This window comes from Polypterus senegalus, chromosome 12, assembly GCF_016835505.1.
Source record: "Polypterus senegalus isolate Bchr_013 chromosome 12, ASM1683550v1, whole genome shotgun sequence".
NCBI classification, from domain to species: Eukaryota; Metazoa; Chordata; class Cladistia; order Polypteriformes; family Polypteridae; genus Polypterus; species Polypterus senegalus.
Window position 1 is genome coordinate 164871499 of NC_053165.1, and position 21542 is coordinate 164893040.

Consider the following 21542-nt stretch of genomic DNA (forward strand, 5'->3'; position numbering starts at 1 on the left):
GGGGGTTCACGGGGAAAGACGTGCCCTCCAGCTGAAAAAAATAAAAGTCTTATTTTATACGTTAGTCTGTGTCGGGTCAGCACCAATATAGAGCCTTTGTTACAATATATTTAGAATTCCTCATTTGGCTGATGCTTTTACCCAAGGCGACTTGTGACCTTTGAGATACAATTGGTGACATTTCTTTGTTTTTCCAATTGGAGCCGCTGGGGGTCACACGTGGTGTCAGTAGTGGGATTTGAACCTACAACCTGAGGGACTGAAGTCCAAAGCCTTAACTTCTAGGTCACCCAACAGAAACATAAATGTATCTGTACATCTGATTTCTCCATATTACACTGTATGTAGATGTGTCCAGCATGTATACGTAGCGGTCCAAGTTCTGCTGTATTAGTGTCCACTATTCTGTGTAAGTCTTATTATGCAGTGTGTGTGACAATAAAGATGTGTAAAACGTGCACCGGCAGACTCCTCGTTCAGACATCAGAACTTATTTAGTTTAGATGGCAGAGGAGTGCCCAGCTCAGCCTTACTGTGGTCCCGTCAGCCACATTGTTCAGCTTTTTGTAGTCTGTGGGCAGATAGAAACTGCAGTGGCCTGCGAGACCACTGAAGAGGCGGAAACGGAACCCTCAGAGCGTGCAGATTCACCGCCTTTGATCGCCTCGTGGTCACCACAACGATGACTTCCTGACACCTCGGCACGGACCCCTCATTAACTCTAAATGCTGCCGGACCTTCTTCAACCTGTTAGGTGAGCTAATGGTTTGTTCGACTTCTTTTTAACATTATTTGTGTTTTTAGTGTCTTGACGATTGGATTCTTTTGTGATTGTGTCAAGCCGAGGAGTTTGAGTGTGTGTGTGCTGCGTAAACAGACTCTTCATATCATTTCTGTATGATTGTCAAGGTTTCTTTATTCTTTTAACTTTAAGAGTGATTCTTATGGTAAACGTTTTGCAAGCCGACATGATAATGATCTTCTTTAGGGATGTTTGCTCCGTCATTCTAAAGTGAGCCTCTTCCAGGTCGGCGCTTGTTGTAATTGTCCCCATAAGAATTCACGGTGACACTTGAGATTAGGTGCTGCAAAGACACTTCGATTACTCAAAGCCTGTCGTGTACCAAGACTTTAAAGGCGACGTTTGGCCCCAACAAGGGGAGCTTTTCACCTCTGTGCAGTGAGGCCTATTAGGAGCGTTAGATGTGCTCTTAAAGTTACTTGTGAATACGAAGAATTCAAACTTCTTATAGTGAAGTAGGTAACATCAAAAGAAATCCGTTTCCTGATAAAGCCACCACTGCCTGTCACCAAGTGAGGTGGTTTTATTAGGACGCCTCGCTTCATGAATGCTTTAGAAGTGTTCTTGGGGCCATAGGAAGCCATTGTGACCTGACAGTACGTGAGTCACAGATACGCTTTTATGTGTTTACTGAAATCATCAAAATGTTTTTACCCTACAGACAAATGTAGTTTTCATGGCAGAAGCTGCTCAACAGGAAAAGTGTGGCTGGGGTCAGGTTACCATGCCCTTTTTTTTCAGCACCAATCCGGGTGTCCAGGTGGCTTTTACAAAACTGTCCATACGTCCAGGTCTTTCACACTGCAGCCCATCATTCCAAACCTACTTTACTTGTTTTGTCATTTTTTTAATTTTCTACCTCTCATATAATTATTAACAAACATCAGACGAGCGATGCCATAGATGATGAGTGGCTCTCAAACGGTGCACCAAGTGTGGCGCAAACATCAGGAAAGTTAATAAGTAAATACCCTCACCCGGGCATCCACCAGCCAGCGGACTAACATGCAGACAGACTCCAAACACCACTCCACCGTCCTTATACGCACAGAGTCCTTTATATTTCTGTCCTCTGTGTGCTGTACAAACTCTAGACGGGGGACAGGAAGGAACAGAGGCAGCAATGGAGAAGAAGCCTCCACACAAGCAGAAGAAACCAGGGACTGGTAGAGGGATCTGTAACGTTCTCGAAGGCGAAAGGGGACACAGAGGTCAGGTAGAATTGGTCAGACAATTTAGTAGGAAATTTAAATCAAAAACTCTTGTAGCAAGTGATGTAGAAGTTATGGGACCTTTCTTAGAGTTAGAGGTGACTTCATTACAATTCTGGAAAATACAGGGAAACACACGACCCCAAATCAGGTGTCATCATTTCAAAGGCAGACCCCAAGGAGCGGTCAGAAGGCCAGTTGTTTCTCTGCTTATAAACTACAAATAAAAGAAATTTGTTATTCGATGTACGGTGACGTGGAAAAATGTTGAACACATTTGTATGTTCATCCTTATAAATTTGGTGGTCGTGTGAGGAATGGCAGTTCTACAGAGTAAATTTTGGGACACCAACTGAGTCGTCCTCAAGTCCTCAAAAATGAAATGCAAACAAAAAGGGCACTTGGTGGTGCGATTTGTGAACATAAATCAACAGGGAGCCCCGTTGGGTCTCTCAAAACAATGCCATCCCTCGGCCCTTTGTCTGCCCAGGGACCTCCGTCTCGTGGGTTCCTTGATAAGCGAAAGACGCCTCTCTCTGGTCGGCTCAGAATGTACGGGTCAGTGACTGGAAGGAGCCTCACTGGGCGTCTTCTCAGCCCTACGGACAGAAAGGGAGAGGCCATGATTAGTGCCAGCACCCCCTGTCATCCCGAAGGGGCGTCACATACCTCGGGCAAGCCTCTGACATGTATCAGTGACAATATATTCATTTATATACGTATATTTCACTTTTATTCTGGGTTTAGTTTCATTTGTCCCTATCGTTTTTTCTTGTATGGGTTTTGAATGTGTAGAATTCACATTTTTCATTATTTTTCTCAATAATGAGCATTTAAAACTGCTTTAAAGTAGTTTGCATCTTGTTTTGTTTAATTGTGACCACACACGTTTTTGGAAAATTTGTGTATCAGCAGCTCTCCTCATCGTTACGTGAGAAAGTCGCGACCCACAACATCACCCAAGTGGCAGCCTGAAGGTCAGCATTGTGCACTTCCAACATTTTGACAAATTGACAATTTTGACAAAAATATTTGGAGTTTAGTTACCAAATTCATTAGGATTTAGGGAAGAGGATGCTCACGTGTCTTTGGATTTGGTGTTAGTGAAACATTTAGTGGGATTATTATTATTATTATTATTTATTTATTATTAGTTAGTGGGTATCAGCAGGAGTGAAAGGGAAGGTCTACAGGACGGCAGTGAGACCAGCTATGTTATATGGGCTGGAGACGATGGCACAGGAGACAGAGCTGGAGGTGGCAGAGTTAAAGATGTGAAGATTGGCATTGAGTGTGACGAGGATGGACAGGATTAGAAATGAGGACATTAGAGGGTCAGCTCAGGTGGGATGGGTGGGAGACAAAGACAGAGAGGCGAGATGGTGTTGGTTTGGACGTGTACAGAGGAGAGATGCTGGGTATACTGGGAGAAGAGTGCTAAGGACTGAGCTGACAGGCAGGAGGAAAAGAGGAAGGTTTGTGGATGTGGTGAGAGAGGACATGCAGGTGATGGATGAGACAGAACAAGATGAGGAGGACAGAAAGATATGGAAGAAGATGACCTGCTGTGGTGACCGCTAACAGGAGCAGCTGAAAGAAGAAGAAGAAGGCCAGTAACGACAACCTCTGGGAAAAAAAGAATCTGGGCAGAATAAAGACATCTAGGAGAACCTACTAATGATTTATCTAAGACAATTGGAGGATATATATATATATATATACACAGTATATAGTTAATTGAATATATTATATATATTATATATATATATATATATAGAGAGAGAGAGAGAGAGAGAGAGAGAGTGACAAAAAAGATACTAACAAAATTTGGGGCACCTTCCAGTGATAATGGAAAACACAATAATTATAAATAATTTTATTAATAAATTATTAATAAAACAAAAGTCCTCAGCTAAATTGAGTTCATGATGGTGACAACCCCAGTTAGGAGGTGTGTGAGGTAGAAGTGGCAGGTCCAGTTGCACAGGAACCAGAAGTGATGTCACTAGGCAGCCCACCACCAATTGCTGGATCAGCAGGTCAAATGAGATGAGAGGCATTCAGTGACAGCGCCAAACCTCGCCATGGAGTGGTATTACCACTTAACAATATACATATATCTTATATATAAAACTAGGGGGCTTTGTCCCATGCTCGCTTCACTCGCCCACCCCCACGCTATGAAGGAGGAGGCTGAACGCACACGAAGGAGATTCGGTCCGATCAGCTGCTGGCTTACTGCTGCTGCTGTCACGTTGCTCGTCGATCATTTAAAGGCCCGTACAGCAGCTGTCCTTTTGTCACACTGCCTTGTCTAGCAGGACGTTAAAGTGTCTCAGAGAAAATCACGTATTGTCTCCTTCCAAGCCTTCCAAGATTTATTTTTATAATAGAGAGATGTATTAGGGTGGTCCTAAAAAATAAGCTAACCAATCCGAGTTCTCCACAAGACTAGTCTTATTTTTTGTCATATTTCTAACAAACACACCAAGTCTTAAACAACAAACAAATAAACAACATTTAGAGGTAACTCCATCTGTCAGAAGTGACTCCACTCCGTTGGGCCCGTGAGCGAGACCCTTAACCTGAAATTGCTCCGTTAACCTTCATCCAGCCCTGCAAGAAAGTCCTCCAACCTGCAGGGACCCTTGGGGGCTGGTGACAGGATTGGCCCTCCAGTCACCTCAAAAAAAACCAAACCTCACACTAGTGTGGCACTGATGTGTCACCCGCTGCACTCGGGTCCCAATCCAGGTGGGTCGTGGTGTGGTGGGTGCTATCAGTGCAAGCTCCCAACCTCTCTCTCTGTCTGTCTGTCTCTCACTTTTAATGTCAGTTCAGCAGGACTTCAGCATCCATCTTGTGTTCATCCGTTTGACTTGAAACTTTCTGTTCTTCCTTTCTCGACTCCTCTCTTGTATAATTTACAGGTTTGTGTTTTGAAGAAACCCCAGAATTGTATTACTTTTGACTCTAGTGCCATTGTTTATGGAGGTATTGATAAATCTGCACCCTTACGATGTAAAGTGAAGGTCACTTGTCTCCTCTCATCTTTCTCTTCCAGTTGCTGCATTCCTAAGGAAGCTCTGAAGGGCCGCCCGTCTGCACGAGCTTATCTTCAGAAGTAACAAGATGGCCAAACAAGTAGCCGTTCTAGTTCTGACTTTATGGCTTCTTCAAGGTCAGCCTTCCTTTATTTAACTCTCTCGATGCTGTCGATCTTCTTACACTTACACAACGGCTTCACCTACGTGACAAGATGAATTAGGCAAAAAATGGACACTAAAATGAAATGAAGCTTTTTTATGACATGACATACTGAAAGTGAGACTTATGACCATCATATGAATCATCCACTCAAGTTCTGTACTGGCTGCTACCTGATGGAGGGCACAGTGGGCACAGCTCTGGATGAGGTGACACCCACACACACACTCACTTTATCACATCTGTTCTTGCACCACAAAGGTGACAGAGAAACTCTTAAATAAAGGACTAGGAGTAGAGACATGAGCCAGGAAAACAAGTAAAGATTTCTAAGTGGGACTCCAAATAAACACTTTCATAAAATTAATATAAAAACCCTAAATCGTAATCAAACTTATGTAGAAAAGAAGCACTAGCTAAGTAAACCCACGTTATTCTTTTGTTATGTTTCTGCAAATGGTGATAGAATGGACGTGTTTGGGAAGAACTTTATACCTTTGACTCCAAAACTCATCAGCCGCCTAGCAACACCGTCACAAAACTCCACAAAATAGCAGCAGCACAGATCTTAATAAATGGAATAATTCATATTCTAGAATAACCTGCCAATCCCAGCCAGGAACTGCCCTAAAAATCCAGAGGTTCCTCCACAGCTCCTGCTGGCTCATTTCAGACATGTCTGGGAGTGTTGAGTTTGCTCAAGTGCTGACTGCATTTTTGAACCTGTGTTCTGTTTCTTGTCTCTGTCTTAGATATTGTACTGAGACTTTGTTTGTCTTGGACTGCCTTGCTGGCGTCTCTTTTATGTCTTTTGTGCTCTTCAGAGCTCCATTTTTATAAAGATCTGAAGCCTGCTCTTATTACGAGCTGGGCACTGACAGTGATTTCCCCCTCTAGTGGGCAGATTCTGGAAGTGCTTTTGGATCTTATATTTGCTAGTCTACGACTATTGCATTAGGAATGTTGTTATCTCCATTCTCCACATAATTAACCATTTTTGTTTGCCATCAGTACAAAACAACAGATGGAAAAATATCAGTTTGAGGAAAGGCTTTCATTTAAGCCACTGAATGCAGGACTGGTGATTTTTCTGATAGCCTGCAGCTGATTACAATTTCATTTTATTTTATTTGGAGCTACAAACCTAAAACTCGGCTTGTAACACCAATGCACAAGGCTGTAAGTGACATTTCAGTGCCAAGAATAAACTGTCGTCAGTGTTGTGATCAATAAAGGAAGTGATGGAGGTGACATGTGGCACTCTGAGTCTGTGCTGAGTGAAGAGCGCTACACAAAAATAAACTGACTTCCTTTGACTTGTCACATCAGAAAAGAAACCTCACATAAATAACAAAGTCACTCGGTTAGCAACTCATTCATTCCAGTGTGTGTGTGTGTGTGTGTGTGTGTGTGTGTGAGGGCAGCGGCCACAAGGGGGCAGTAAGCCCAGTCACCACATCGTTTTCACTGAGCTTAAGACAGACGTTAATATTCAATAAGTCAGCTGAAGACCACCATAACAGTTCTGAGGCTCCTGGTGATCCTCTGAAACACGGGGTTAAACAAACCAAACCTGAAACTGGACCGGGCCCCACTATGTATCAGTGTGAATGTTTGTGTATTTAATGTTGTATTGTTTTGTTTTAGTTCATTTCTTTGTCTTTTTATTTGTGTTGGTTTCAATTGTAATCCTGTAATCGTGTTCTGTCCCGTTAAATGTTCTTGTGTTCCCATGTGCTTTTGCGGGTGGTTCCCTAGGATGCAGGGCCACCCTGATGTCACATCTCTTGAGCCCACCCTCTGGCTATACAAGTCAGCTGAGAAGGCTCAGGAGCAGGAGATCATTCATTTAAAGTGGAGCTCTGTGAGTATTTGATTGAATTCTGTAGCCACGTTTATCAGAGTAGAAAAACAGTCCTCAAAGACGGCTCCAAAACCTCAGAGCGACGTAAATTTGGTGGAGTGGAAGTAATAGCATTTTATCAGTTTTACTAATTTAGGAAGCTACTTCTAGCTTCACCAGGATTTAGTGGAGCTTATGAATTGTCCTAACACACTAGGAACTGTGAGAAGACGTCATTCAGGCGAAGATCGGCACACACAACCCAGAAAAGGCACAAACGCTGGAAGACAATGGATCCATAAAAAAAATTGATCTGACAGTGATGGAATAACATTCATAACAAGTCTCGTACGTCACATGATCTCTCCATATATACATGAAGAAACCACACTCTGTCCACCAAAATGAAAGTGTTGGTAACTTTATGGTTTTTTGGTCCTGGTGAAAATGCAGCCTTGCAGTGATGATGCGTCACAACCACTCATTTCTCGAACGCCGTTACAGCACATGAGGTAATACGCGGGTTTGTACATCTCCCCATCATGTCACATGAGGTCATGGTAAAGCAAGCAGCATTCATTGTTGGTGCGATTGATGACACACACACATAAAGTTCACAGCTCCAAATGTGGATGAATCACAAGTGATACACGAGTATCAACACGCTGATGGTCATGGATGCAAACTTTGTTATTCTTGATGTTGTTGTCCGCGCAACATCCTGCATTAATATGATCTTCTTCTTCTTCCTCTTCTTCTTCTCCTCCTTCTGCTACTTTGAAAACTCCTATTATTATTGTTACTGTGTTTGTGGTGAAGCCTTAGTATCTAAAGACAACTTTGCAGGAAGACTACAAAACACCTTCACGAGTGCCATTTTGTGACGTGAGGTACCATAATTCATGACGTCATTCACTCTCAAATGTGGACTCCTACTCCTCGCTTAGCGCTAAGTGTAGGAAGCTTCACAAATACTTCTCATGTCCAGCTCTGAGGTGGGACAAATTCTCATCCTAGTCCGACTTTGAGTGTAACTCCTAAGAGTAACTTTGTGACGTTCGATACATGCGGCCTCTTGGCTTGTGTTATTCAACTTGTTTGCTGCCGATCGCCTTTTTAGGTAAGTCCTTTTGTCTCTTTCTGCTTATCGGAGCACTTTCCTGTATTTTCCAACCATGCATCCATTTTATGAGCCTGATAGTTTTGATAAATGAATCTTAACTTCACACATTTTCTATGTTTTCCCTCTTTAATACTTGCTGGGGATTTATGGTCATCCCTCCTCTTATGGGACTTGAATTGTTTTGCTGCCATTTCTGGAGCCTGCTCCGGTTAAAGCCAGCAGGGCGCGGCTGGATTAAGGTGAGCATCTTCTGGGTAGGATGGTGAAGAGCATGGCCTGCCTTAGGCCTCACCCCCATTTTGTCTTCATGGAAGACTCCACTTCATAACAAAGTTCAGATGATTTGAGGCAATGAAACCAGCAGCTGTGCCATCTGACTTCTGATTAGTTACACCATAAAAATAAAAGACAAATTCAAATCAGAAAGGCAAATCCTCAAAGCTCAGGTATTTTTCATTGAGTTGGTTTGACTACAATGAAGTCCGCTGGGCTGATCTGAACTCCTGAGTGCCTTCAGATGCTTTAGTTCACTTGTGTTGTCCTGATCTTCTCTGAAACCACAAGTCAAGTGAATCGAGAAATGATACTGACTCAAAACTTGCTGAATGATTACGTCTGTTCAATGCGCGTACTTTATGAATATTTATTCTCTTTTTTTCTCCCTTATTTGAACATTGGGATAATTTAATTTGCAATTTTGAAACAAATGAGCAGGACTGGAGCAGGTAGGACAGATGGTGGATGCCAAGTATTGGCTTGAATTTTGTTAATCTACCTGATGTTTCCATTTTCAGGCACACGTTGTTACAGGTCCACAGTTTCACTGCCCGAGAATATTGAAGCTCTGGACGGCTCCTGCGTCTTCATTCCCTGCTCATTTGAACCCAAAAAAGGACTCGGAGACGATCAGATTGGAGTGTGGATAGTTAATGACCCGTGGAAGGGAAACGAGGTGTTCAGAAAGGACACTTCCTATGGCGTCTGGGAAAACATCAGTGTCACAATCGGTGATGTGGAAGTGAGAAACTGCAGCACATGGCTGGACAGAGTTGGACTTCAGCAGGAAGGGGCGTATTACTTTAGAACTGAAGGAAAACTTAAATACACATTTACAGCAAGTCACGTTAACATTCAAGTACGAGGTAAGACATCCCTGCCCTGTAAATCCCAGTGATGACAGCCACCGAACAGCTCAGTATTAGCTTCTCCAACATGTCTACCAGCATCAGATGTCATCTCGTCATTCATTGCTCAGCTCACTCACACTCACTTGTACTCAACGGCCATCAACTGTCCACACTTGTCTTCATGAATTTACAGTTTGCTCCATTGTTTTTTTTCAGATAAGCCATTGATCACTCCGATTGTCCCAGTAAAGGAGGGCACAGCCACCAGTCTGACCTGCTCTGCTCCATCTGCATGTCCCAGTGACCCCCCAGTCCTGACCTGGAGTGACACACTGAATGGGATTGAATTTGAGGAGTCCAGCAAGGCAAACGGAATCAAAGTCGAGTCGGCTGTCCTGCATTTTAATGCGTCACATCTCCACCATGACAAGACGGTCACCTGCACAGCAAGCAGCCGAGGACAACACTGGAACAACACGGTCACTCTGAACGTCACCTGTAAGTCACTCTACACTTTAACAAAGTCAGACATGATGAAAGTGGAGGATGTTAGGAGAATTAACACCAAACCGCTTTGCTTTAACACGTCGCCCTCCAGTTATTCTGCGTCCTCACAAAGGCGAGGCTGTGGCCCACCTGCCTTCCATGCACATGTGTGTTAACACATAAATAAATATGTAGATATGTGAAAGGCACTATATCGCACATAGATTTTATTTTTATTTTCTAATCTTTAATTATACTTCTGATTTTTCAGATGGTCCTAAGAACACACACATGCTGTACAATCCTGTCAAGTGGACTCTGGGAATATTAGCAAATCTGACCTGCAACTCCAATGCAAACCCACCCAGCCACTACACCTGGTATCAGGTGAAGAAATCCGTGGTCACCAGCAGAGGAACTGGACAGACTCTAACAGTCAATGTGGTGACCCCTAGTGACAATGGCGTCTATTACTGCAATGCGGAAAATGAACACGGAGCTGCAAACTCCTCAGCCGTGACCATCGATGTGCAGTGTAGGTACTCCTGATGCAATGGATATCGAGAAAAGTACTCTTTTTAAAAATAACAATTTTTACTGATGAGGGGATGAATCTATCTATCTATCTATCTATCTATCTATCTATCTATCTATCTATCTATCTATCTATCTATCTATCTATCTATCTATATATTATATAGCGCCTTTCATGTCTATCTATCTATCTATCTATCTATTATATAGCGCCTTTCATGTCTATCTATCTATCTATCTATCTATCTATTATATAGCGCCTTTCATGTCTATCTATCTATCTATCTATCTATCTATCTATCTATTATATAGCGCCTTTCATATCTATCTATCAATCTATTTATCTAAAAATCTAAAGTTTCATGTCTATGTCTTGAGATTTGCAGCTCTTTGTGGAGTAAAATGTTCAGCCCACAGAATCATGACAAGTGTCTGAGTGGCTCTAGAGATGGTATTGGATTTGCCTTTTTAAATATTACCACTGGTGTAATCTCATTTGAATTAATACTTTATTCTAATTATACCGTTCCTTTAACAATATCTACAGAGAGCCCCATTAAAACAACACACTAAAAGTGTTCAGAGCTTGTAAATGAATGTCTGATGTAAATTATCGGATCTTTCAGATTCTCCAAGAAACACTTCAATTGCAGGACGTTCTGTTACCGGCGTTCCCGAGGGGGGCGCTGTGACACTCAGTTGCAGTTCGAATGCAAACCCCCCCAGCAGCTACAGCTGGTATCATGTGAGCAAATCGTCTGCGACCAAAAGAGGGTCTCGAGAGAAGCTGACCATCAAATCCGTGACCCTCAGTGACGGGGGGCTCTACTACTGTGAGGCGAAGAACGAACACGGAATGGAGAGATCTATGGAAGTGACAGTCGACGTGCAGTGTGGGTGCTCTTTACACAACAGGAACAGTCCGGAACTCCTAATTATGTTATATCTGGACAAATAGAATAGAAGTAAAAGATTGTATTTATGTGTCCATTTAATCATTTTACTGAGACGTGTTTTTGAACTCTTTATACTTGTGTCTTGTCACTATTAGCACTTTGGACAGCAGCCACTGCAAGCAATTTAAAATTGTCCGAATTTTGCACACTTTTATTTTTTAGACTCTCCAAGAAATACGTCAGTTAGAGGCCATCGTCTTCACAGCATTCCAGAAGGGGGCGCTGTGACTCTGAGCTGCACCTCTGATGCCAACCCCCCCAGCAGGTACACCTGGTATCACAGGAGCAAGTCCTCTGTTGTCCAAAGAGGACTGGAACAGAATCTGAACCTGAGAAACGTATCACTGAACGACGCTGAGAACTACTACTGTGAGGCGAGGAACCGACATGGAGGGGAAAACGCCACAGCTGTGACCCTCGATGTGCAGTGTAGGTGGTCTTTATACCACACAGCAGCATTAGTGGTGGGCACTTCACTTCACTTTACTGATTTGATTTGTTCAAGTAACCCATTTACCTGAATTGATTCATTTGATTCCTCAATAGGATTGGAAAGAGATGGGCATCTTCTGAATGAATCACATCATCAATAAATCATTACAAAAAATTCATACATAATCCATCCATCCATCCATTTTCTAACCCGCTGAATCCGAATACAGGGTCACGGGGGTCTGCAGGAGCCAATCCCAGCCAACACAGGGCACAAGGCAGGAACCAATCCTGGGCAGGGTGCCAACCCACCGCAGGACACACACAAACACACCAAGCACACACTAGGGCCAATTTAGAATCGCCAATCCACCTAACCTGCATGTCTTTGGATTGTGGGAGGAAACCGGAGCGCCCGGAGGAAACCCACGCAGACACGGGGAGAACATGCAAACTCCACGCAGGGAGGACCCGGGAAGCGAACCTGGGTCTCCTAACTGCGAGGCAGCAGCGCTACCACTGCACCACCGTGCCACCTCATACATAATTATATATTTAAAATGATATATTAAGCATGCTAATAACTCGTAGTTAAAATGTATATTTAAAATAAGGTAAAATATTCGAAAATCATAAGTGAATGAGAATTGTGCAAATTGTTTGTGGATAATAATTCAGTTTGTGAATCAAATGAATGAAAATCGTGTGACTCCTTCTCTGGGAATGACTCCGTTCACAACTTAAACAAGAATTAAGTGGCTTCTTCTTGTGTAATGAATCAATTTATGAACCGAGTGGATGAGAATCATACGCCTGGTTCCTGGGTAATGATTCAAATCAATCCTGAAATGAACAAGAACTGTGCGCCTTGCTCTTGAGTAAGTATGATACTGCATTGAGCGATCAAATACATGAGAATCGCATGCCTGGCTCCCATATGGTTCATGGTTCAAATGAATGAGAGTTATGCACCTCGTTCTTGGGTAATGATGCAGTTTGCTAACGAAATGAATGACAATCATGCGACTTGCTCATGGTGTTAAGACTTATAGGCAAGGCTGTTACGACCAAACGAGATGGCCAGGAGAGGAGATGTAAGATGTGCTTAGAATCAAAACCAGACAAGTCAAGAACCAGAAAGTCAGGATAGTAAAAGTAATGAGTGCACTAAGACATTAAGGAGAACGACGTGTCCGATGCACGGCTTTTTGTAAATTTGCTTAAATTACAGTAGTTATAGTATTTCCATAATTAACTTTATATTCTGATAAGGTTCCATCTTGTGTAATTTATGGAATGTACAAAGGGATATGACATTATTAGTTTAATATTAGGTTTACGTATCGTTTGTAAAATGTGTACATTCTAATATAACCGCGTTGTACGATGGATGAGAGAATCCTTAATGAATGACAGAATTCTCGTTCTCTATCAACGAGAGCAGTTAACATGAATCAGTCGGGCGGTCCTCACACATGCACTTTAAATGTCTGCCTGTGCAACGAGTGACGTGACAACGTGACAACGCGACAACGTGACAACGCGACACACACGCCACTGCACTTGTGACCCCTCGAGTTCTGCTAAATCAGTCCGCTCAGACGCACAAATCGATTTGTAAGACTCACTCAAAAGAGTCCATCAAAGAGAACAAATCAATCGCCCATCGCCCTCCACTATCCAGCACTCATAGTTCTAACATATGTAGAATGGTGATATTTCCAAATTTATTTTATATTGTAATTTTGCAATAGTAGATTCTGGAAAATGAATCATTCATTTGAATTACGACAGGTGTTAGCAATTTGGAACTTCGCGGTGGCGCCGCAGTCCTGTGATTCTTGTAAAATAATGTTCCTGTTTTAAGATGTCTGCACCGAGATTTAATATTGGACTCCCTGTTTTAAGATGAGCTGACTTGTTTCAAGTAACAGGACCGTCGTTCTCCACTGGCATTAAGAAGGTTCTCTTGTTCCTTGGCCTTCATCTATCATCCATCCATCCATCCATCTATTATCCAACCCGCTAAATCCTAACTACAGGGTCATGGGGGTCTGCTGGAGCCAATCCCAGCCAACACAGGGCACAAGCAGGAAACAAATCCCCGGGCAGGGCGCCAGCCCACCACAGGGCACACACACACCAAGCACACACACGTGACAATTTCAGATCGCCAGTACACCCCACCTGCATGTCTTTGGACTGTGGGAGGAAACCCACGCAGACACGGGGAGGACATGCAAACTCCACACAGGGAGGACCCAGGAAACAAACCCACAGGTCTCCTAACTACGAGGCAGCAGCAATACCCACTGTGCCACCGTGCCACCCCCTTCATTTATCAGTGTGCTAAAATTAAGAATGCAAAATAATTGAATTAAAAATTGTTATCTAATACTCAGTGTATTTCCACTGTAGAAAGTCTAATCTCAAGTAATTTGTTCTCAAAAACAGCATTTCCTACTTATTTCAAACCCCTGAACACCTATCAGAGCTTTCTTATTTCTTTCTTATTTTAAGATATCTTGGCAAATAAAATTATCTTGCTGCATGGACTGATAACTTCACTAATATTAAGTCAGTTTCTCCTGAAATTCAGTGTTTATATCTTATTTTTTAAGAGCTAAGCTTTTTGCAGAGATAAGTTTCACTTTGGACAGCAGTCACTGCAAGTAATTTAAAAGTCTCATATTTTGTACATTTTATTTGTCCAGATTCTCCAAAAAACACGTCAATTAAAGGCCATCGAGTTCATACCATACGTAAAGGGGGCGCTGTGACTCTGAGCTGCAGCTCCAATGCAAACCCCCCCAGTAGCTACACGTGGTATCAAGTGGGCAACTCGTCTGTGAGCAGAAGAGGATCTGAACAGAATCTGACCATCCAATATGTGACCGTCAGTGATGGGGGGCTCTACTACTGTGAGGCCAAGAACAAACACGGAGCGGGGAACACGACCACGGTGGTCCTGGTGGTAAAGAGTAGGTGTCTGTTGTTGATTGAATCTCATTAATTGGCTAAAGAAAGTTCACTCAATAAGACTCACTTGGATTGATCCTCATTGTGTGATTTGATTTGTGGCCCATCTTGTCATCTGTTACAGTCATGTGAGTCATATACACAGACACAAATAGGAGTGGACATTGACAAGAGACGAGCAAAAAACAAACCCTATTGGGGACCAGCAGAGTCATTTTGTGAACATTTACTTGTAAGGTTTATGTCAGGGCTGGCTTTGTGAGTCATTGACTATGACGGAGCACTCTGGGAACCAAATCTTGCTGTGTTTGTGGAGTTGGTTTATCATTTCCAAATCTGTGTGGCCTTCTCTTTAGCTGCCAAACCAGCACATCACAAGAGCATACATGTCAGCTTAATTGTCCAATTTAAATCTTCCCCAATCACATCACTAAGTAACCTAAGAGGCACATGGTTGGGATGCAGGAAGAAACTAACAGAACAGGAGGAATATCCACATAGACAGGGACTAGGCCAAGATTTGAACCTGGGAGCAATGAGGCAATCAGCACTGGACCACCATGACATACAGATCATGACGTGTAGATAGATAGATAGATAGATAGATAGATAGATAGATAGATAGATAGATAGATAGATAGATAGATAGATAGATAGATAGATAGATAGATAGATAGATAGATAGATAGATTATGACAAACAACCCCCCTCACAAATCCAGACCAAAATGACTATACAAAAATAAAACCTCTGACTTGTCTAGAGATACAAAGTGCAGTCCCACTGGGGCGCTATAAAGGTGTATTTGTGTTGGTATGAAGGAGACCCGTCACATTTCCTGACACACTTCTGCTAAATGACTTGTTACCTGAAAGTCCTCAGTGTTGTTTTCTCACACAGAGGATGTGCAGCTTTGTTCAGAATGGCACTAAGTTTTCTGTTCATTCTCTGCTCCACTAAGACCTCCAGCAGGTCCAGAGGGCATCCCATACCTTCTTAATCAGCTTGATGAGGTGATGTGACCAGCACAGTACACCACACTGGCCATTACAGAGTATGTGAAGACTATCACTACCTACTGTACAATAAAGGATTATGGTAAACTAAGAAGTAAATAGCTTCTTCTCTAGTTCCTCTGTATTATGAGACCAGTCCAGCCTGTCACTGAGTGAACCCCCAAGTACTTGCAGCAGTGCTCCACCTTTACCTCCACTCCCTGAGCTGTGACCAGATGTGGTGTGGTGAAAGTCACTAAGCTTTTCTTTGGTTTTGCTGATGTTCAGTTGCAGACAATTCTCAAAGTTCTCCCCCTGACTCCTCTCCTTTGTCTGATCCCCCTTATTGATACCCCCAGTCCACGAGTCTCACAAGCTGCGGTCCATCATCCAGGACACCATAGGCTTATCTTACTATGTATTTCTGAGTTAACCCCTTAACAATTGACGTGAGTTTACTGATAAATCAGTTGCTACTCCTTGATAAGTTACAAATGCTAAGCCTGACTTACTCGACTGAAGACTCAAACACCAGAATCAAACAAATGTTGTTTTTCTCTGCTCCTTTCTCCTTTGTCCATGTGAAATGTGCCTACTTGTGTAGTTTCCAGTTGTTTTTCTTGTACTATTAATTCCATTTTTATGTTCAGACCTGACTATGTTTTTGATTTTTGTGTCCTCAGCACAGCCAAGTCCAAGTTCTTTTGTTTCTATCCTCACCGGATGTCTGTTCCTCATATTCATCTTCCTGCTCCTCCTCCTACTGTGCTGCTGTAAAAAAAGGTAAAGTGGAGGCCAAGCGAGAATTTGATAAAACGTAATGGAAATGTAGACGTCTGGAGTTCTGACAGCCCTGCTTGTTTACTGATATCGATGTTGTTGTTTTTTATTTGCCTTATTATATGTTGTACCATTTTAACATATCTTATAAATGGAATATGAGGGCTAATGCCTAATGGGATATGATTTTCTTATCTGTTTCTTGGCTTTTGCAATATTTAAAAGGTTGAATTTTATTATAACACCATTTTGTTGATGAGCTGGGCCTTCACTATTTTTAATGGTTTGTGTTGACCATTGTTTCGGCGATCCTTCCCAGTGTCACTCAGGAGTATGTGATGTGTGACATTATCTGGAGCACCAGCATGAAGGTCAGCACTTTCATTTGTGGAGGATCTGATATTAGGATTCCTGTGTTAGTGTGCAGTGCTTTATCCTGATCTTTCTATTCCTAGTTATGTAGAAGTATTTTTCCAGTTTTATAGACTTTGATTGTTGGATTACGGTTTAAACTTTGTGTTTCATCATCTGCCTTTTTTTTCAATCATGTCTCATCTCCTGTTCATGTCTACATAAAATCTCTGCTGTTTTGTGCTGAGTCAGTACACCGAGAATTTTAAAGGCCTGAAATTACCCAGCAGTCCAGAAATCCACTGTACAGTAGAACTGCCTACCAGTGAAAACCGGTCTTGAGACAGTCATGTGTTAAGTCGAGATAAAAGGGATCCTGCTGCTGAGACTGTCCTCTGCCTATATATTCAGGTGAAGGAAATGGACCCAGCAGAGGTTCATTGATTGTCTTAGAGTGGATTTCTTGTCAGAATGTTCTTTGGTTTTCCCAGGATTTTTGATTATTTCTTTGGATTGTTTAACTTGTCTTGGATTACAGGTTGAATTTGTTAGCTTTGGGTTGTGTCATTTTAGGCAAACGCTTTGTTGACTCCCTTTTCTCCTGTTTGACTTTATTGTTTCTGCTTCTTTTTTGCTCATTTAAATAAATTATATATAAAGATGAATTGTTTGCCTTGTCTGTCAGGCTCACTCTTTGGTATTTTTGTGAACATTTAAAGAAAAGACCAGCCCCCCATTTTGGGCCTATGCAGGCCAAAGCCAGTGGAGTTTGGAAACAGGCTGCCTGCGGAGAGGCCTATCTTTAAGTAGGCCAGTAAAGGTCCTGGCCTGGTTTGTGGGTCATTTTGTGTTATGTCTGTGTCACCATTTCACAACAATTAGCACTGTTGTTGAGAATGTTAAAAGCAAATGAGGCAACAGACAAATGTACCTGTATATTATAATTTAAAAAAAGAAAAAAAGAAAAAATAGTAAATAAAAATGAATGACTACAAGTTTTCCTGGAGAATTCCCAGACATTCTCAAGCCAGCTCAGAGATATAATCCCTCCAGCATGTCCTGGGTGGTCCAGAGGGTCTTCGCCCAGTGGGATTTGCCTGAAGCAGCTCTAGGGGGAGTCACCCAAGGGGACATCCTTATGACATGCCCAAGCCACCTCAACTGGCTCTACTTAATCTGGAGGAGCAGCAACTCTACTCTGTCATTGTTACATATTTAACATTTCCGTTATTACGTTATGGTGCTGGTGGTATGCGCCATCAGTTAGAATGAATAGTGCAGTGCATTTTATTAGCATACATGATAATCACGTTGAGTTGGATACTTTGAGAATGATGCCCTTGACTGGGAATGTCAGAAAGTGACGTTGTAGGTATGGTGGACTGATGAGTTCACTTCAGTCAGATGAGGCCTCCACAGTTCGATTCAGGCACTTGAGCAACACGTAGACTAAGCCAGCTCGTGGAAAATGTGAACCCAGAGAGACGGCTTGGACTGACGATCTTCTGTATGGTTCTGTTTTGAGGCCTCATTATAGTTCATCACATTTTTTGTTTGGTGTTCATTTGCTTTATCCTTGCATTTCATTCTGAAGTTACTGACCTTCTCTAACACAACAATGCTTTTGTACAGAAGCTAAAATTCAATATAATTTTAATGAAAATTTAATGGTGTAGTTAGAAAACCTTCTTAGTTTACAAAGCTGGTCGACCTGCTGCTGTAAAGCGTCAACTGTCCTTCACATGCACTAACATCTCAACTTTTGTCTCCTTTTCTTTTGTGTTGTCTGTCCCTAAAGAATGAAAACGGTAGGAGCCTGAATGGTTTTACTTTTTAATTATTTCTCTGTGTTAACTGTCACCATAATTAACAACTCGGCCCTGTTTGGGGTTTACAGGTGGAGTTTAACAATGAAGACTCCGATATGAGGCCTGCAGAAACGACTTTCCGTGCAGACGTTTCACCGATGGTAAGGAGCAGTGGATTCATTTGTTTGTACGTTCAAATTTCTGTTTTCAGTACGATGTTTTAGTATTCATTCATGAAAATGAAGATTGTGACCAGAAACACCTCCGAGCTCAAGGGGCAGCACCCAAGCTGCTGTGTGTGTGACGTTTGCGTGTTCTTCTTGCTGCCTTACTGTTGTTAAGTAACAACAGTTAAGTTTTGTGTTTCTAAGTTCAAGTACTCCACTACTTCATTTACGCACAGTTGTTCTAATTGTGGACTGATGAACGTTTTAACTCTTTGAGATTACCTTGTAACCTTTTACCAGATTTATGCAAATCACCAATTCTTGACTGTAGATCTTCAGAGATCGTTTTTTAGCGAGGCTTACTTTACATCAGTAGATGCTTCTTGTGAATAGCAATTTCAAATTGTTTGAGTCTGTTGGTCAGAGTAGCTCTAAACCACATCTCCAATCTCGCTTCATTTTTGCCAACTCCTAGGGGTTTCAGATACTGTGAATGTCTGAATGATGTGTTATTGTGACCACAATGGGGCGTCCAAAGCCCCGACTCGAGACACAACTGCTCAAACACAGTCAATAGTTCAGTAAATCCTATTTTATTATGTGAAAGTATCTCCGACAAGTTCTTCCTCCAAAAGCACAAGTACAATCATAAGCACAATGGTCTCCCTCAGCACTCCCTGAATGAACGTGTCGCAGCTTATTTAATGCAGGAACCTCCTCTGCATGGAGGAACCACAACCATTCCTGGCAGCAACCCCTGGCAACACCCATGGAGCCCAGCAGGGCTACCCTGTGGGACTACAATTCCCATTATGCCCTACGGGTATGCAAACAGGTACTGAGGCCCAGACAATTGGCCACCTAGCACACCGGTGGTGCATGTAGTCTTGGTAGGCCTTATCAAGCACATTGACTTCCAGTCCGGGCAAGGATCATCTGTGAGATCTCACTGGGGTGCCAGTGTGTCCGTGTTGGCATGGCATGTCTGCCTCCAGCTTAAGACAGGGCAACTTATGTCGGCCTCCTGCCAGGCAGAGGAGCAGGGTGCATCCTAGCTGGGACACCACTCCATACTGGCTGTCCACCAAAATGTACAAGAACAATAGAAGAATTGGTGTGTTATGAGCTAAAATCAGGTTGTGTTGGCTCATTATTGTAACTCAGATGAAGATCACAGCATACAGTATATTTAGACAAGTTTATACGTTAAGGAGTTTATTTCTAAAGTGTTCACAGATGTTTTTCTTGTCATTATATCTTTGTATTCTGCATTCCTTTCCACATCTCAAAGACGTCCAGATTAGGACGCGTGACGCTAAACAGTACGGTGTGAGCGTCGGTGGGCCCGCTGATGTCAGTCCAGCTGTAGGTCCTGCTGACATTTTCAGACTTAACTCATTCAGTCACTCTGTCATCATGCATTCACTTTTTAACACCTGAAGTGTCTGCTGGAGGTCACTGGTAAGCTCTGGTTGAACTGGGAAGACGCTGGTGAGAGGCTGGGAGTTATCTTTAGTTCTGCACACACCAACCCAGAAGCGACAGACCTGGGACATCATGAAACATTCACTTCATTAAACTGGATATCTAGGGGAGAAATACTGAATACCTGACGAGAACAGACTTTATTCAGAGTTTAATTTGACCTTTTCAGGTCCAGGAGTCCACTAATGGGAAAATGAACAGCACGGAGGAGTCTGCAATGTGACGACAGTCAACGAGGAATGACTTCACGTCTGGAACTGAGGTTCATTATTGTTCATGAATCGCTACCTGACATGTTTTAGAATTGAGACAATTAATTAAAATAAAAATTATTGCAGCAGTAAATTCAACCAGAATATACCCGATTTATGTGCCCAATATTTACATTAATGTGAGAAAGGATTAGGAGGATAAAGAAACGAGACCACCCTGGCATACTAGTGAAAGCTCAGCCTGAGAACCTCAGAATTGGGCCAGAAATAGATTGTAGGGACTCGGATCAGAAAGAAAATGTGGAAATGTGAAAACTGAGCCTTAATCTGGGGGGGCGTCAGCTACAGGACCACATCTGGTGGAGGGCCGCACTGGGAATGGACCTTTGGAACTGTCTGTTTTTAGTGTTTTACATTTGGAAATATCTAATTGAAAATTTATATATTTAGTCGTAGTGACGTGACATTTTATAACCCACTTAATCCACACCAGGGTGGAAAGAGCTTATATTGCAATTATGTGCTATGGATATAAAAAGAAGTTCTACAGCAGCTGAGAAGGGCGTTAGAAAGCAGGGGGGTCTGAACATTTGGGCAAAAAAAAAAAAAATCTTATATAAATAGAAGGAAATTTAAAAAATTGAGCAACAGTCTTGAAGATAGGAAGGAAGATCTGAATCTCTGTCTCCATTGCTGAACTGTCGTCAGAATTTTATTTTTATTATTGCTTATATTTTGCATTTGAACCATTTCTCTTTGTATTTGATTTCTGTGCTTTAATAAATAAGATAAACTTTCTTCATGCTACTTTGGTCTGGATTCTTACATGTTTCTGGTCTCAGGGGTTCAGGTGGTGTCATCTTAGGGGGTTTAATTGAAGGTCTAATCAGGATTACAGATTTTAAATAAAATAACAACAACAACAATAATAATAAAATAATAATAATAACAACAATAATAATAATAATGTAGCAACCTCCACGTCAGGTTTGAAAAGAACAAAAAACAGAAGGATGAAGTAGGGATCACAGAACAGCTTACTGG

The 21542-nt window shown here is 42.2% G+C and overlaps 1 protein-coding gene across 1 annotated transcript; it reads left to right on the top strand.

The window, feature by feature from the left end:
- The first annotated feature begins 730 nt into the window (after positions 1-730).
- On the top strand, positions 731-21084 carry LOC120541052 (B-cell receptor CD22-like). The gene is made up of 12 exons (XM_039772317.1): positions 731-754; positions 5078-5194; positions 8981-9328; positions 9530-9811; positions 10071-10334; positions 10960-11226; positions 11452-11718; positions 14436-14702; positions 16379-16478; positions 18625-18634; positions 18724-18795; positions 20456-21084. The coding sequence occupies exons 2-12, from the start codon at positions 5146-5148 to the stop codon at positions 20507-20509; spliced, it is 1980 nt and encodes a 659-aa protein (XP_039628251.1). The 5' UTR covers positions 731-754; positions 5078-5145; the 3' UTR covers positions 20510-21084.
- The last annotated feature ends 458 nt before the right edge of the window (positions 21085-21542 follow it).

Bases quoted from the DNA above. Each gene is read 5' to 3' on its own strand.
- LOC120541052 (XM_039772317.1), top strand. From the start codon at position 5,146: ATGGCCAAACAAGTAGCCGTTCTAGTTCTGACTTTATGGCTTCTTCAA. The intron at 10,335-10,959 runs GTAGGTACTCCT...CGGATCTTTCAG, and splicing joins CGTGACCATCGATGTGCAGT to ATTCTCCAAGAAACACTTCA. The intron at 11,227-11,451 runs GTGGGTGCTCTT...TTTATTTTTTAG, and splicing joins AGTGACAGTCGACGTGCAGT to ACTCTCCAAGAAATACGTCA.